The sequence below is a fragment of the Oryctolagus cuniculus genome, chromosome 3, assembly GCF_051225735.1.
Source record: "Oryctolagus cuniculus isolate XC-2025 breed Fujian yellow rabbit chromosome 3, ASM5122573v1, whole genome shotgun sequence".
Taxonomy (NCBI): Eukaryota; Metazoa; Chordata; class Mammalia; order Lagomorpha; family Leporidae; genus Oryctolagus; species Oryctolagus cuniculus.
The window spans coordinates 140031284-140048932 of NC_142869.1; the positions used below are offsets into that span (position 1 = coordinate 140031284).

General features: G+C 38.3%; 1 protein-coding gene across 3 annotated transcripts in view; it reads left to right on the top strand.

The window, feature by feature from the left end:
- ORC5 (origin recognition complex subunit 5) overlaps nucleotides 1-17649 on the top strand; it is an 85664-nt gene that overhangs the window by 48237 nt on the left and 19778 nt on the right. Inside the window, exons 12-13 of one of the 3 annotated variants that reach the window (XR_016230992.1) lie at nucleotides 635-794; nucleotides 4028-4138. The exons of 1 other annotated variant lie outside the window; for it this stretch is intronic. Coding sequence is in view for 1 of the 2 variants with exons in the window: in XM_002712028.6 (XP_002712074.1) it covers nucleotides 4028-4138 (111 nt within the window). In the remaining variant the exon portion in view is untranslated. The remainder of the gene's footprint in view (nucleotides 1-634; nucleotides 795-4027; nucleotides 4139-17649) is intronic. One more of the 3 variants, XM_002712028.6, reaches the window with a different exon arrangement.

The window sequence follows — 17649 nt, forward strand, 5'->3', positions numbered from 1 at the left end:
CATGTGGGTGTAGGGGTCCAAGGACTTGGGCCATCTTCTGCTGCTTTCCCAGGCCATAGCAGAGAGCTGGATTGGAAGAGGAGCAGCCAGGACTAGAACTGGTGCCCCTAGGGGATGCTGGAGCTGCAGGCAACGGTTTATTCTGTTGTGCTACAGCACCAGCCCCGTAATTTCAGAATCTTATTTGTAATTTTTAGAAGTTCTAATTTATTTCAAGTCTGTTTGGGTACATGTTTTTTTTTTCCTAGTCATATCTTTCTTTAATATAAAACATAACTATGTTATACTGTGTATTGTATGGCCCAGTATCAGAAGTCCTTCTTGACCCTGTTCTCTAGTGTCTGTTGTTACTGACCCATGCTCATGATGCCTGTGTCCTGAACATTTTGCAACTATTAATTGTTGGCTGAGCTTAATCTTTGGAATTGTTGAGCCCTAAGATGTTCTTTTCTACATCTTACTTCTGTGAAACATGCTTATGAACACGAATAAACTGGTCTAACTTGAAATTCAGTTCTCAGCCTACGAGTTTTCAGACTTCAAGCATACTGTGAATTGCCCCCATATCGCTATTAGCTCTAGCTTCTAGTTAATTCTGAAGCAAGGCTTATTTCTGCCCCTTCTCTTCACACAGTGCTACCACTTGGCAGGGAAGTGTCCTTACCAAATCCATTCATCCATAAAAAGGTGAATCTAGCATGCTGTCTAAGATATTTATCTGGAAAAAGAAAACATACAAACATGCATCATGATGATAATTGTGAAGTTGTTTAGCACATAAGAGGCAAACACTGGTAAGCTCTGTGTGTGATCTCATTTAATTTTCCCAGTGACTTGATGCATATGGTTACTATCTCAGGTTTTTCATCATATTCCAGATGAGGAAAACAGAGGATTAGAGAGAAATTAAGTAACTTACCCAAGGTCACATAGTTTTTATGTGATGGAACCAGGATCTGATTCCAGTCCTTTTTGACTCCACTATCTTTAAATTCATACAACAGATAAATGATTCGTGTCTAAGAGTTTTTAGAGACTCATACAAACCAATAAGAAAAAGCCTAAAATTTCAATCGAAAAAAATGATTCAGAAAGGAATATGAATGCCTAATAAACTTGACACAGTTATCAGTGTCATTCACTAAAGCTTCAAAATGCAAATTGTAACAGAAGTGAATATTTCACACTCATGGTTTGACAAAACTAAAGTGATGACTCCAAATGTTGGTAATAAATAGTGTAGAAGAATAAAAGCCTGCTTATACTATAGGTTTATAGTACCTAATAAATTTAGCCTAAGAATATCCTTTTTTTCTTAATTTTGATTTCTTTTTTATTTGTTAGAGGGAGAATGAGAGAGCGATATCTTCCATCCATTGGGTCACTCCCCAAATGCCTGCGACTGCCAATATGAAGCCAGGAGCTTGAAACTCAGAATCTGAGTCTCCCACATGAGTCCAAGGCCCCAAGTATTTGAGCTGTCACCTGTTACCTCCCAGGGTATGCATTAGCAGGAAGCTGGAATCAGAATCAGAAGCAAGACTTAAACCAAGGCACTCTGATTTGTGATATGAGCTTCCCAGGTGGGGTATTAATTACTGTGCCATTAACAGGCCCCTAACCTTTGAATGTTCTTTGTACTGGTTCAGATAGGCTGGCCTATACTGTAGTAAAAAAAGAAACCCCATTACCCCCAGTAGCTAAACACAACAAAAGTTTATATATTGTTCACAGTGTAGTTGAACATGAGTTGGGTTGGCTCTCTTTTCATTTACAGTGATATTGAGTAAATCTCCAAAGTTGCTTCCAAAGGGAAGAGAGGACAAAAGAATCCAGTGATTTGAAAGGCCAGGTTGGAAGTAGTTAACTCACTTCTACTCAATAATGTCTGAAACCCAGTTACACGACCTACATCTGACTATAGGAGAGATTAAGAAATAGTCTTCCTGGGGTCCGCGCTGTGGCGCAGCAGGTTAAAACCCTGGCCTGGCCTGAAGTGCCGTCATCCCATATGGGTACCATTTCTAGTCCTGGCTGCTCCTCTTCTGATCCGGCTCTCTGCGATGGCCTAGGAAAGCAGTATGGGCCCCTGCACCCACGTGGGAGATACGGAAAAAGCTCCTGGCTCCTGTCTTTGGATCAGCGCAGCTCTGGCGGTTGCAGCCATCTGGAGAGTGAACCAGCAGATGGAAGACCATTCTCTCTGTCTGTACCTCTCTCTGTAACTCTGTCTTTCAAATAAATAAAATAAATCTTAAAAAAAAAAAAAAAAAACTAGTCTTTCTATGTCCCCAAGAAGAAGTAATGTTGGCTAACACATAGCGTTGTCTTTGCCCAGTACTTTAACCCAGCAGTTTCACTTAGAGGAACTGATACTTGTACACAAGGAAAAATGTGAAAGATTGCCAGTTGCAATAATATTTGAAATGGTGATGAGTCATTAAAAGTAGATGTTGATAGAGTCATAAAATGGAACTTGTTAGAGTAATTTACTAATAGCCTAGAGGGGCTGGCTTTGTGGTGCAGCAAATTAAGCTGCTGCCTACAATGCCTGTGTGCCCTATCAGAGCACAGGTTCAGTGCCCCTGCTCTGCTTTCCATCTGGCTTCCTGCTAATGTGCCTGGGACAGCAGCAGAAGGTGGCCCAGATGCTTGGATCCCTGCCAGCCACATGGGAGACCTGCATGGAGACCTGTGGCAGTTGCGGCCATTTGAGTAGTGAACCAGTGAACCAGTGGATGGAAGATCTCTTTCTGTCTCTCTTCTTTCAAATAAATGAAATAAATCTTTAAAAAATAATTAAAAAAGACTAGAGCTTTGTGTATCTATATGGATAAATCTCAAAAACATCATGTTGAGGGGAAAAAACAGCCATGTTCAAAATGATGTGATCAATATATATGATGTTAGTCATGCAAACTGCTTTTTATTATTTGTGAATACATATGTGGCAGGATAGTATAAATACTGCTCCAGCAGTGGTAAGAATATCGAACTCCAGGTGGTGGTTTCTTCTACAGAAAGAAAGGGAGATTGGTATGAGAGAGGGCTCGCGGGGGCTACAGCTCATCTGTAATGTGATCTAGATTTTTATTTCTTTGCATATACTGCATGTTATTAGTATTTGATAAAATTGGGTGCTAAGTAGACAGGTATTATATTAACTTTTGTGCTTTTCTATTTGAAGTACTTATTGAGAAAAGCATATAAAACTTATGATATGGGAAATGATTTCTAAGCTCTTTTTTGTTATCAGTAGCTGAGATAAATATTCCATTTGATAATTCTGTGTAGGTCTGTTTCTTCATAGCCCTTCTTGTAAATAATTATTTGCATGTATGTGAATATATAATTTCCCATTTTACTTGCCTTTGTGGATGTAGAGTACTTAAATTTTTACCTTGCTTCTAGAATTATCTGCTAATAAAATAGAACTTGGGCACTGCAGTCTTTGGGTGACAAGTAATTGTAACATGTGAGTTTATATACAGTCTTTATAAGTTGTGTTTTATAATCTTTAACATTTTATATGAATCTTACATTATTTCAGGCCGATAGCTTATCTTCAAATTATAAAGTATCATCTTAATGTTCTAAGCTAAGCTAGTATTCACTATAGTTGAATCTTTTTGGAACTATTAGTATTGAAGAAATATATTTTCCAAGCAGTTGTAGAAAGAGGAATGATGAGAAATAAGTAGCTAGTTCTGTTGTGGGAGTTGGGAGCCTGGTTTGGTTGACAGATGAATTGGCTAAGTAACTTCACTTTTGGTTACAAGAGCAAAATAGGGGTGTTGTTCAGGCCTCTTTAATTAATATTTGGTAATACTACATCAGAAAAATCTTGAGGAATATGATAAAACGCGTAAATGTTGATCATACCAGGTCAGGTTAACTGAGAGACTTTACGTTACACTTGTTAGCATGTTTAGAGGACCAAGTATAAATATATTGTCATTGGCAGCTTCAACTTCGGAAGGTCAGTGCTACAATGTAAGAAGAAAATTCGTGTTCTTTTCTTCTTCAGACAAGCAATCATCTGCTTGGACCAAAACCATTTCCATTAGACAGATTACTGGCCATATTATATAGTATCGTGGACAGCAGAGTTGCTCCAACAGCAAATATCTTTTCCCAGGTAAGATTAAACATGAGTTATTGTCTGTCATCTTGGTAGCATTCTTCGGATAATATAATTGGTAGAGTTCCAGGTGCTTAGACGTTTAGTGAGTATATGTTGCCATTTTGACTATGTAATGAACAGTGTTTTTGACCCTACATGTCTATGAGTTTTGCATTTGTGATTTCATTCAACCACTGATAAAAATATTTGGGAAAAAAAATCACATTTGTACTAACATGTACAGAATTTTTTTTCTTGTCATTCACTAAACTATATAGTATAAAAATTATATAGTGTTTACACAGGTATTATAAGTCATTTACAGATGATGTAAGGCATTTAGGAGAATATATGTGGCTTATATACAAATACTACAGCATTTTATGTAAGGGATTTGAGCATCTGCAGATTTTGGTGTCTGTGGGGATCTAGAAACCGTCCGCTGTATATTGAGGAACAGTTGTAATTGAAAATTCCAAATCTAGAATCTTTGGATATCACTGAATTTGCATACATTTACAAGTATAACCTCATGGCAAAAACAATTTTGTATTTCCAAAATTTTTAAAATTAAATGATTATAGTTACCTTATTGAATAAATAAACAAGTAACTTGATGAATAAATTGATGGATTGTAATGTGGAAGTATAACTAATAACATTTTAAAAATTTGTTTGGAAGAAAGTAACCTATGTTGTTCTTTATGCTCATGTATGTATTTGCAGGTTGACATGCTGATTTTTTGAAGTATGTATTTTTCAGAGTAAGTTCCCAAAGTTTCACTAGGTGGCAGTAGAATCATAAAAACAGAAAATAGGACTTTTTTTTTTTTTTTTTTAAATAAGGGTTTTGTTGTTGTTGTTGTTGTTACATTTTAAGAATAATGTATTTATTGGCCAGCGCCACGGCTCACTAGGCTAATCCTCCGCCTTGCGGTGCCGGCACACCGGGTTCTAGTCCTGGTCAGGGCACCGGATTCTGTCCCGGTTGCCCCTCTTCCAGGCCAGCTCTCTGCTATGGCCCGGGAGTGCAGTGGAGGATGGCCCAAGTGCTTGGGCCCTGCACCCCATGGGAGACCAGGATAAGCACCTGGCTCCTGCTTTCAGATCAGTGTGCTGCGCCGGCCGCAGCACGCTGGCAGCGGCGGCCATTGGAGGGTGAACCAACGGCAAAAGGAAGACCTTTCTCTCTGTCTCTCTCTCTCACTGTCCACTCTGCCTGTCAAAAAAAAATAAAAAAAAATTTAAAAAAAAAGAACAATGTATTTATTAAGAGAAACATGTGGGCTGGCGCTGTGGCACACTTGGCTAATCCTCCGCCTGCAGCGCCAGCACCCTGGGTTCTAGTCCTGGTTGCTCCTTTTCCAGTCCAGCTCTCTGCTGTGGGGAGGATGGCCCAAGTGCTTGGGTCCCTGCACCCACATGGGAGACCTGGAGGAAGCACCTGGCTCCTGGCTTCAGATCGGCGCAGTGCTGGCCGTAGCGGCCATTTGGGGAGTGAACCAACGGAAGGAAGACCTTTCTCTGTCTGTTTCTCACAGTCTATAACTCTGCCTGTAAAATAAAAATAAAAAGAAAGAAAAAGAAACATGTTTATTGATGATCTAATCATGGTAGATTTCTTCAGTGTCCCAGAAAAACAATATTTAGAAATGTTAAGAAGATAGAAGAAAAAGCAAAGTGTGTCTCATATTTACTGAAAACGAAGTTACGTCAGATGTTGTGATGAGCATTTTGTTTTATGTGTACATTTTTACATGAACCTTGTGTAAATAATTAAGATTTACATATCAGTTGATTCTCTGTGAATAAATGTGGTCCCAGAATGGACATTAGACTTTGTACTATGGTGGTAATTTTTAATTCTGTATTTAGAAGGCATTTAGTGACAAATATATTCTGAATGTTCTCAACATTGAATTTAGATAATTTTGTACTTCTCAGATGCTTTGTTGGGAACACAAAGAATGATAGTATGTGTTGTATCTTTCAAGCTTATAATATACCCTGGGGAATAAAGTGTGCATAAAAATAGTGTTTTAAGGCTGTAAATGAGTGCTAGATAATGGCACCAGAGGGTTAGAGCAGAAAGATCACTTCTGCCTGGGCAGGATGAAAGAGGGACTTCCCAGGGAACATGAACAAGAGAGCCTGGTTTAGAGAATGGGGTGTTTTTTCTTTAAATATTTCTGGTTAACAAACGATACATGGTTTGTACAAAATCTAGGAAAATCGATCATTCAAAAGGAAGAGTAGTAGATAAAAATCACTTTATACCACACTTCTAGCGGAAGAATGTGATTAGATTAAGCATTCAGAAGGGTGAGGGGAGGTATAAGCTGGACAAAGATATTCATCTAATAGAAAGCAAAGCACATTTGTGAACTGTCACAGACTTGGTTGGAAGTGGATGGGCTATGTTGAAACAGTAGCAGTAGTACTGATGTTAGTAGTGCTAATAATATTATTGCCACCACATGTCATACCTTGCTGTCAGCACCTTACATCCTACTTTTCTACACATTTTTTTAATTTATTTATTTGACAGAGTTAGAGAGAGAGACAGAGAAAGGTCTTCCTTCCATTGGTTCACTGCCCAAATGGCCGCTACAGCCGGCACTGCGCCAATCCAAAGCCAGGAGCCAGGTGCTTCCTCTCAGTCTCCCATGTGGGTGCAGGGACCCAAGCACTTGGGCCATCCTCCACTGCCCTCCTGGGCCACAGCAGAGAGATGGCCTGGAAGAGGAGCAACCAGGACTAGAACCCGGCGCCCATCTGGGGTGCCGGTGCCGCAGGCAGAGAATTAACCAAGTGAGCTACAGCGTCCACCCCTTACATCATACTTTTCTTAGAAATAAACTTTCGGGCCGGCGCCACGGCTCAATAGGCTAATCCTCCGCCTGCGGCGCCAGCACCCCTGGTTCTAGTCCCGGTCAAGGCTCCGGATTCTGTTCCGGTTGCTCCTTACCCTCTTGGAAAAAATATAGCAATTAAAACCAAGGTGGGGGGTTCAATTCTTTGACTGCTGAACAATTTCAGCAGCCCATTTCAGTAGTGCCAGTAATGTGATTACATAACAACTTGGGCCAAAGTGTATCTTTATTTGTTAATAAAGTTAAATTCTTTTCAGTCTTGATAATTGCAGTTGTTGATATTTTTCATTCTTTATTTCTCCTTGATAACTGTCAAATGATAAATTTTGTATGTTTAAAAATTATAGATGAATTCACTTATGTTCATTTTATAACAATTTAGGAACTTGATCTTAGTAACTATATTTAAGATACAGCATATACAAGGGAGTATATAAATGTGGATGCAGTGAGTCCTACGGATTTGACCTTTACTTTTTCTTGCGTTATAAAGTATCCAAAAAATATAATATACATACTACGTTCATAAACAGAATGTGACAGGAATCACATCCAAAAGATCTTTTCATCTATTGAAAAACTATAGTTTTGCCCATAGGAATGGCAATTTGTATTTAACCTGTGCTCATTTAGTTTTTCAGTGTAAAACAGAAACATGCATCTCTATTGGAAGTATGCATTTGATGTGAACACTAGGTGGCGGTGTTGCTGCAGTCTAGCTTTAAGGTGAACTAGGAAAACAGCTTTTACTTATAATAGCGTCCTTGACATATAGAGAAACTTGTTTTTTAATTTAACACATTGATTAATTTGAATAAGAGTAAAGTTCTATGAAGCTATTTAACTATATACATGTATGTACACTTTCATGAAAATGAATAAAATTAGTAAAGAATTGTATGAGTATTTTCTACCTGGAAGTAAATTGCTCTTTATTGGTTATAAAGTATCCAAGTGAGATAAAAATGTGTTGTTTTTCTATTTATTTATATTGAGGCAGGGGATGGGGGGAGAGAGAGCTCTCCTCTCTCCAAATGCCACACAATAGCCAGGCTACACCAGGCCACACCAGGCCAGAGCCAAAAGCCTGGAACTACACTGGGTTTCACAGGTGGTTGGCAATGACCTACCGATTTGAGTTGTCACTTGCTGCCTTTGAGGCTGCATTAGCAGAAAGCTGGAATCCAGAAATGGAGCAGGGACTCACTCAAACCCAGGCTCTTTGACTTGGGATACAGACATCCCAGGTGGCCTCTTAACCACTGCAACTAAAACCTGCCCAGAATGATTTGATAGCAATGAGTTATTTGTATATCTTTCTTTACTATTTACATAATTATTTAGAATTTTTTCATCTATAGTAGATTGGTCATGTGTGATCATACATTCAAAATTTTCTTGACGCTGAAGTTTATTTCCATTACATTTCATTTAAAAATTTTTTTAAGATTTATTTTTTTGAAAGTCAGAGTTACACAGAAAGAAGGAGAGGCAGAGAGAAAGAGAGGTCTTCATCCACTGGTTCACTCCCCAGTTGGCTGCAATGGACAGAGCTGCGCTGATCCGAAGCCAGGAGCCAGGAGCTTCTTCCAGATCTCCCATGCAGGTGTAGGGGCCCAGGGACTTGGACCATCTTCCACTGCGTTCCCAGGCCATAGCAGAGAGCTGGATTGGAAGTGGAGCAGCTGGGACTCGAACTGGCGCCCATATGAGATGCCAGCACTGCAGGCGGAGGCTTTACCTGCTACGCCACAGCGCTGGCCCCGATTTAAATCTTTTAAAATATGTTCTACAATGAAGTTACAAAGATAAGCTTAAGGAAGGAATCTTTAAAGTTTATTGAAATTCTAATAGAGAATAATGAACAAATTTATAATTCTCTTAATTCATCTCATAAAAGAATAGTATCTGTACATTTAATATTTTAAGTTGTTAGTGTTCAGAAGTATTAAACTGAAATATAGTTTTAAATTTTTTTCTTTTTTTAATTTATTTGGAAAGGCAGAGTAACAAAGAGAAAGGAGGAGGAAGGGTGGAAGAGATAGATCATCCACCCACTGGTTCTCTTTCCCAAATGTCCAAGATGATCAGGGCTGGGCCAGGCTGAAGCCAAGAGCCAGGGACTCCATCTGGGTGTCCCACATGGGAGGCCAGGGCACAATTTCTTGGGCCATTTTCTGCTTCCTTCTCAGGTACGTTGGCAGGAAGCTAAATCAGAAGTGAAGCAGCCAGGACCCGAACCGGCATTCCAGTATGGGATTCGGCATCAAAGGCAGTGATTTAACTGACTTAACATAACACCAACTCTTTTCTTAGAGATATAAATCGTTTCAATGTTAACCAGTCTGTACCTTAAATACAACTGTGCAGTTGCATTTTACAAATTTTCGTTCAAATAAAATATGTAGCCCTTTTGTATACAAGGATACTACAAAAAGTTCATGGAAAACAGAATTAAAAGATAAATTCATTTTAATGCAAAATAATTTTGAAATCCATGCATAAATTTTTCATAATACTTATTTTTCATGTGTTTTGGAAACCCCCTTCTAGCTTGAATTCTGGGGTTTCTTTTTCTGCTTTGCTTTCTCCTCCTCATGGATAGAATGAGTAAACTGTATCTTTTACATGTAATAAGTGGGTAAAGTTTATGGGCCTTAACATTCAGATGTTTAATTTAATGAGGTATGCTTTTGAAGACCATTTTTCTTTATAACAAAAAGATTTTTGAATTACCTTCTTTCCAATGGTATTCAAAAGCCGTGTTGTACCTGTTTTATTCTATCTTTTCATGAAGAAAAAATACTCATCTATTAGGAAATTTTTGAATGTCTGCTTAGTTCTTTTTGTAGTTCCATATTTCCTTTTACTCATGCTGGCCTACCCCCTCCATAGTCTTGCACATAGATGTAGGCTGTAAGAATGGGAAGACAGTTTTTTTGAATACTGCCTAACATATCACGTATATTAGAATATAAAGCCACATTGCTTTATCACTGGAATAGGTTCCTAAAGTGACTTTTTAAGAGGAAAGTTATATTTTAAAAAGCAGCATTCAATTACATACATATATATTTATATCACATATTATCATTGATCTTATGATGAATTAGCATTTTGAAAATAATTTTTGAAGGTACTTCACTATAACACTGCCACTTAACAGATTTAAAGTAGCATAGTTATTTTATTGCAATATTGTAAAAGCTTTGTATTCTGAATTAATGTCAAGAATTAGTTGAGGGGCCGACGCTGTGGCGCACCAGGTTAACGCCCCGGCCTGAAGTGCCAGCATCCCATATGGGCGTCGGTTCAAGACCTAGCTGCCCTACTTCCAATCCAGCTCTCTGCTATAGCCTGGGAAAGCAGTAGAAGATGGCCCAAGTCCTTGGGTCCCTGTACCCGGGTGGGAGACCTGGAGGAGGCTCCTGGCTCTTGGCTTCGGATCGTCGCAGCTCTGGCCGTTGCGGCCATCTGGGGAGTGAACTAGCGGTTGGAAGACCTCTCTCTCTGTCTCTACCTCTATCTGTAACTCTGTCTTTCAAATAAATAAACTAAATCTTAAAAAAAAAATAGTTGACAGGTAAGAAAAGGAGTGTAGTTCTTTTTTTTCCCCAGATTTATTTGTTTATTTGAAAGAGTTTCAGAGAGGGAGAGGCAGAGAGAGAGAGAGGGAGAGAGAGAGGTCTTCCATCCTCTGGCTCACTCCCCAAATGGCCACGATGAGTGGAGCTGGACAAATCTGAAGAAGCCAGGAGCGTCTTTGGGTCTCCCACATGGATGCAGGGGCCCAAGGACTTGGGCCATCTTCTGCTGCTTTCTCAAGCAATAGCAGAGAGCTATATCAGATGCAGAGCAGTTGGGACTCGAACTAGCACCCACATGGGACGCTGGCACTGCATTCAGCAGCTTTACCTGCTACACCACAGCGCCAGCCCCAGAAGTGTAGTTCTTTAAAAAAAAAAATTCTGTTTACCATATTAGCAAGTTGAAATTTTATAACTATAATTAGTAATAACTAATTTCTGATTGATTTCATGTTTAGTTGTACATAATTTAATGAGAAAAATAAATCTGAATATCTTTGTAAATTTTTATATAAGAACATGAGTTAAAGCATTTTGTGGGGGCCGGCGCTGTGGCTCACTTGGTTAATCCTCTGCCTGCGGCTCCGGCATCCCATATGAGCGCCAGGTTCTAGTCCCAGTTGCTCCTCTTCCAGTCCAGCTCTCTGCTATGGCCCAGGAGGGCAGTGGAGGATGGCCCAAGTGCTTGGGCCCCTGCACCTGCGTGGGAGGACCAGGAGGAAGCACCTGGCTCCTGGCTTCAGATTGGCACAGTGCCGGCTGTAGCAGCCATTTGGGGATTGAACCAACAGAAAGAAGACCTTTCTCTCTCTCTCTCTCTCTCTCACTGTCTGTAACTCTACCTGTGAAATAAAAAAAAAAATGCATTTTGTAGCATATTTACAAATAATAGTTTTTCCAAAAAAGTACATTTCTAGTTCTCCTTTCTCTGCTTTTGAACTCATAGTATGATAGATACTATATGATAGAATGTGTTTGGACCTGTTTGTTACATTAGTTTAGTTTTTTAGTCTTGATTCTACTTAATCGTTTGTCACAGAAGTTATGTTAATTGGAATAGAATTTAGATCACCTTAAGCTTTCTGCTTATTTAGTTGTTGATTATGAGGTATATGGGATATAAACTATATTTTTGCCAAATGAATTTATCATCAGAAAGCAAGATGGTGATTTGGTTATTTTATCTGTGAGTTTTTTAAAGCAGAAACTTCATGTCTGATTCTCTAGAGCATTAGAAACGTGTTTTACTATACTCATTAGGCTAGCTAACATTTTATTCCGCCAAAATTATTGGCAGTTTTCTTCAGTTGTAAGTAGGTATGTAGTAAATTTGTGTCTTCTAGTTTTTAAGTAAAAAAGGGATTTTATTGATATTTATTTAATACTATAACACTTTAAAATAAAAATATTCTAATTAATTCAAGCTTCAAATTTAAAAGTCAATATTGATCTGTTTTTCCAAGGCAGAATTTAATTTTTCTTTCCCTGCTTAAAATTTCATTGAATAGTTATATAATGTATTCACTGCCTACTACCATGTATGTTCCAGGCACTGTTTAGGTAAAATAAATACAAAAGTGAAGAAAATCTGACTTTGGCTTCCATAGCCTTTCACTTAAACTTGTACATGAATGCTAGCATGTGTGAGAGTTAAGGGTGTCTGTGTATTTACTGAGAGTGTGTGTATACAGACACACATGTGTAAATACTTAGAGTGAATATATAAGAAGAGGGTTTTCAGTAGGCCCTGATAATTGGCCCCTTGATAGGCCAGTGTCTTCTCCCAAGTGATGGCGAGTGCTTCCTTCTGACGCACCTTGAACTTTGTGTTTGGAGCCATGCTTGTTTGATACCTCTGTAATATCAAAAAATCCTAATTAAGACTTGAAACTTATTAAGTTATGAACAAATAAGGAGTGTGTTCTGCTTACCCTACTCTGAACTCTTGGCTTTTCTTCAAAAGGCATGTGGCTATATCTCGAATACTGTATAATGAAAAATTACAGTCATTATGTCATTTGGCCTTTATATACAGTATTTCAAAACTTTTATAGATTTTTATCTATTGATAAGGGCTTATGATTATAAAGCCTCTTTATCTTAAAAATGATTTTGCTTAAATGATAGTCACAGAGCATTCAAAACCATGGTAGATAAAAATAATGTCAGATCCATAGGAATATATTGATTAGGTGTATATTTGAACCTTATAAGTATAAACCATAATATCCTAAAGTCTAGCTGTAAGATACTCATATAAAATGACTTGAGTCTTAGCATTATCTTTATAAATATTAAGCTTGGTGACTAAAAGGGACAGTGGTTCTTAAAAACCTTCCATGGTTACTAGAATATTAAAAATGTGAAGAGCTGTTCCTTTGCAATTTCTCTGCTTCATTAGTTCTGTGCCAGCATTCCAGTGTCTTTGTACTCTCCAACTGAAATACTTGATACTATTAAGGTAAATTATGTAGATCACAGAAAATTTCTTGAATGCTGGCATTTTCTAATAGCCTTACTATGTTTTCTTCTTAACTGTGGCTGAGCTTGCGAGCTTTCCATTCCAGAGATGGCAAGGGAGCCTTACTTAATGCCTACTTCGCTGATGAATAGGTCAGCAGGGATGCTTTTCGAAAGAGGCTGGCTCTTCTCTAGCAGCTAAGAGCGCGACTGCCATGATGCTCAGTCTCCACTGGTGCAGTAAATGAGATTCTCAAATCTCTGTCTACCCCTGGTGTGGATGTCTTACTGTTCTGCCATCAGACCATCGTGTACTAGGTGCCTATTTCAGGAGATTTTTAAAGGTTTTTGGGATACTTCGTGTTAGGAAAAAATAACATCTGTCTGATTTTTCACTAGGTGCCCTGCTGTCATAAGGAATACTAATGTTCATGATTACTGAGAATAATAAAAAGCACAGTATAGTTTATTCTTCTGCCCAGGTGCAAAAGGCTGTTCTTCTTGCTCTTATTCATAGAAGAACATTGTTTTCCCCTGCTCTTCTTTTCTCTTCTCCAAATCTGGTATTAAATGTCTTCTGTATAACCAGTTTGCCTTTATGAATATATCAGTCCAGCAGTATGCATTTTTACTGAATTCTAGAAACGTGGAATCATTGCATAAGGGGGACATGTAAAATAACTGCCTTAGGGATAAAAACATTGCATAGATTATACTCTCTTTTGTATAAAATACAAAAAATATTGCCTTATATGTGTAGGCAATATTTTATATCTGCTTTCTCAAAGCCTAGCATTACTTCAGTAAAAAGACCAAATGTATATCCTGTATTCACATTTTGAGGGAAAATATATTCACCAGTAAGTTTTATTTGACTCGGTGCATCTTTTGGTGAAAGCACCAGAGGAAGCGCGTATGGAAATACTTGGAAGTGCATGTTTCAGAGACTCTGCAGTCACTGTAGTGACTACATGGGTATCGGCAGTCTGTGCTTGTACGCTGCAGCGACTGAGTATAGGCAGTGTTAGCTTTACGACTAGATGTTTCTAATGAAGAAAAGACTCTTAATAAGAATAAGGACATTTGGAAAAATCTCCATTATAGAAATGTGTGCTGTATTTTAAATTACTTCTCTAAAAAGATTAAAAGAATGTTGGATGCTTTAGAGAGTTTCCAGTGAGAAACTGTCTCAATTCCTTGTCAGCATACCACCTCCTGGGGTTCTGTGGAGGAGACTGCCCATACCGGCCCATTCATAGACACACGCTGCAGAAAAGCCCTGTCCTTTCCCCTAGGTGAGAAATGAGGGTGCTGCAGCCCAAGTCACCTTGCAAGTAGATTGTCCCAAACCTTCAGGTGCCCTCAGTGGTGGTAAGGAGTTGTATTATTAATTTTTTTTAGATTTATCTATTTATTTGAAAGGCAGAGTTACACAGAGAGAGGAGGAGAGAGAGAAAGATTTGCCATTTGCTGGTTCACTCCCCTGAATGACCACAACAGCTGGCTCTGATTCAGGCTGAATTCAGGAGCCAGGAGCCTGCTCCCTGTCTCCCACGTGAGTAACAGGGGCCCATCCCCTGCTACTTTCCCAGGTGCATTAGCAGGGAGCTGGATTGGAAGTGGAGCAGCCAGGTCTCCAGCTGGTGCCCAAATGGGATGCTGCCATTGCAGGCAGCAGCTTTACCCACTACGCCACAGCACCAGCCCCAGGACTTGAATTCTTAGAGTAGCAAAGCATTAATTGTACAACTGTATTTCAGAGTAAGATGGGAAACTGGGTTTATTCAGAACTGTCTCATCTACTCCTCTGACTTCAAATGCTGTGTGTATGCTGATGGCTTTCAAATTCTGCTTGTTTCCTCTAGTTCTTCTCCCAGATTGTCAACTGAACTGAATGCCCCATGTACATCACACACCAGCATACCCCAAACCAAATCACCCCTTAAATCCTTGCAAATAATGACCCTTAATATGTAGTGATTCATCTTTTACTTTACATCTATTATGTGACATACACATCTGTGGGTGTTAAAAAAAATGTGTCATATATAGTTTGTTTTTAGTTTAGCCCATTGGAGAAGTTATCTCTGAACTCTTTGTTCCCTCCATTTAGATAATCATCAAGGCCAGGCTATTTTTCCTTCCAATACAGATGTCCTTTGAACATATTCCTTTCTTTCTACCCCTTATATCATTGCCTTAAATCCATAGCTCCAATATTTTTTAGACTACTGCACCAGCTTCCTATCTGGTCTCCCTGTCAGCTGACGCTTCCCTGTTTGTCTTCCATACAGTCATCAACATACATCTTGAAAACTTACTTTGGTCTTGTTTTTCTGTTTGCAGTCTGTAAATGAGTTACACTGTCTACAGAACCAAGCCTTCCATGCTATAGAACCATAGCATTTCTTGCAGGACCCTTCACATTTTGGCCCCGGTTTCTGCCACTTGTGTTCACCCGGTGCGTCACTGACAGTAAGCTGTTTCTCTGTAACAGCATACTCATTTTTCTTGTGTTGTTACATATACTGTCCTCCAGCCATTGAGCTGTCCTTGATGCTTCACGGCCCGTCCCCCAAATGCCATTTCTAATGAATCTACACTTAGCCTCCCTCCTTATTAGTTCAATTCCTTCTTTTAATGAGATAATTATGTTTACACTTATCACTAGTATAGTACTCATACTGTGTCATTACCGTGTTATTGTGTGTCTGTCTCTTACACAGTGCTATGAACATGGGATTCATTCACTGAACAAATGACAATCTTTTCCTATCTCTTCCATTTCTGTGCTCATCACCTCTACTTTGTGTGTGTAAAAATTTCAGTTGAACTGTCTGGGTAATGTGCTATGTACCATCACAGCCCCTGAAATCAGATCAAATAATGTACATACCAGGTTGTGTGGAACTCAGTACACTTAACATTTCGCATGTTAAGTTCATTTGCTTAAATAATTTAACATGTTTCAGGCCATAAAGCTCCTCTAGGACTAGCAGGATAGGCTGTCTCATAAATCAATTGACATAGATACCAACCTGTGAAAGTAGAAAAATAATGAGCATGTTAAAAATTAATTATAGTTGTAAATTGATTTCTTCTTGTTGGCAGAAAGAACAGTTTATTAGCCCAGGAACAGGTTCACACTGTTTTTACATCAAGCATTTCCAGCTGAAGCTTGTTAGTGACTGCCTCTCAGATTAAGGGGGAAAAAATCCTCACTGTGGTACATGAACTCCTATTGTTAAGACATAAATAATCAGCTCATCCCCTACATGGATGAGAACAAAGAACGTAATAGTACACAGAGCAAAGATTAAATAAATATTGGACAACCCCATTGAAGATGTATAAATTAAAGATATTGTACATTTAAGAAGGTTTTCATTTTTGTTTTTCTTAATGAATTCCTCAGTCATAACACAGGAGTTACTTGTCAAAGGGAAGAGAAGATACACTTCGGGTTTTGAACCAGATAGATTATTCTAAACTAAGAGGCAATGAAATGTTAAGCAGTGTCAAAGAGCTGCTAGTATATGAAGCTGGCAATATTATTCTCGTTGATAGCAAGATGCTTCAGATTTTTAGGGATTTTGCTTGGTTTATTCAACCAAGGACTAAGAAATAGAACTTTTATTTTGAGGGAAAACATCAGTGGAAATTCATATGGCTACAAATTTAGAGGCAAGATTACTGATGGTTTAGTACTGTTTTTAAAAAATAAAATTTTATTCTGTATCTTTTTAGCATGAAATCTAAATTTTGACTAGAAGAAAAATTCCCCTCCTTAGGCTGCTTTTTAATCATTTGAATTTTGTTCATTTGACTTTTAAGCGTGACAAGATAGACAAGAAAAGCAACTATGGAAAACAGAATATACATTCCTAAAATCTAAACATTAGTGGGAAAAAAAAGTCTTCATAGATTATAGAAACTCAAGGGAAGTGATAACCTCCCCACAAATCTTAATTTTACTTAGATAATTGCAGTGATTTTCTTGAAAATGATCCTAGTGTTCCAGCAAAGGCCTTCTCATTACTTTTGCTTTTTAAAGATTTTAATGTTTACCTTAGCTTTTAGTACATACAGCCATTAACATATTTTCTGTAGTTAAGTAGTCATGAGTTTTTGTAAATGATCTTTAATCCACTTTACTTTGGGGCCATTTCCAGTATTGCCTAATAGTTTTAGATTTTATGAAATTGTGCTTTGTTCTCCTCCTTACATTATTTATCCTTTAAAAATTAAACCTTAAAAACAATATTATTTCTAATATGCAGTCTGATTTATGAAAAATTCATGACACTAGATTAAATAAATTCCATATTAATATTTTACTTGTATGACATCAAATCCCTCGCATTGTATTCGCAAGATTGTTGATTGTTGTTTGTCAAGGCTGTTGGTATTATATCCCTGGACAGGACATTGGCTGCATTGATAGATTTCTTTCTTTGTCCTTATTGCTACAGTTTCATTAGGGCTTTTTCCTCCGTCTTGTATGTGGTACCTGCTCTCCTGAGCTTCTGCCCTCCAACATATTCATAGTACCCCCTTGCAGTGTGAAAGCTGCTTTCCTTAGTCTGTCTCTGCGAAGTCCTCTCTT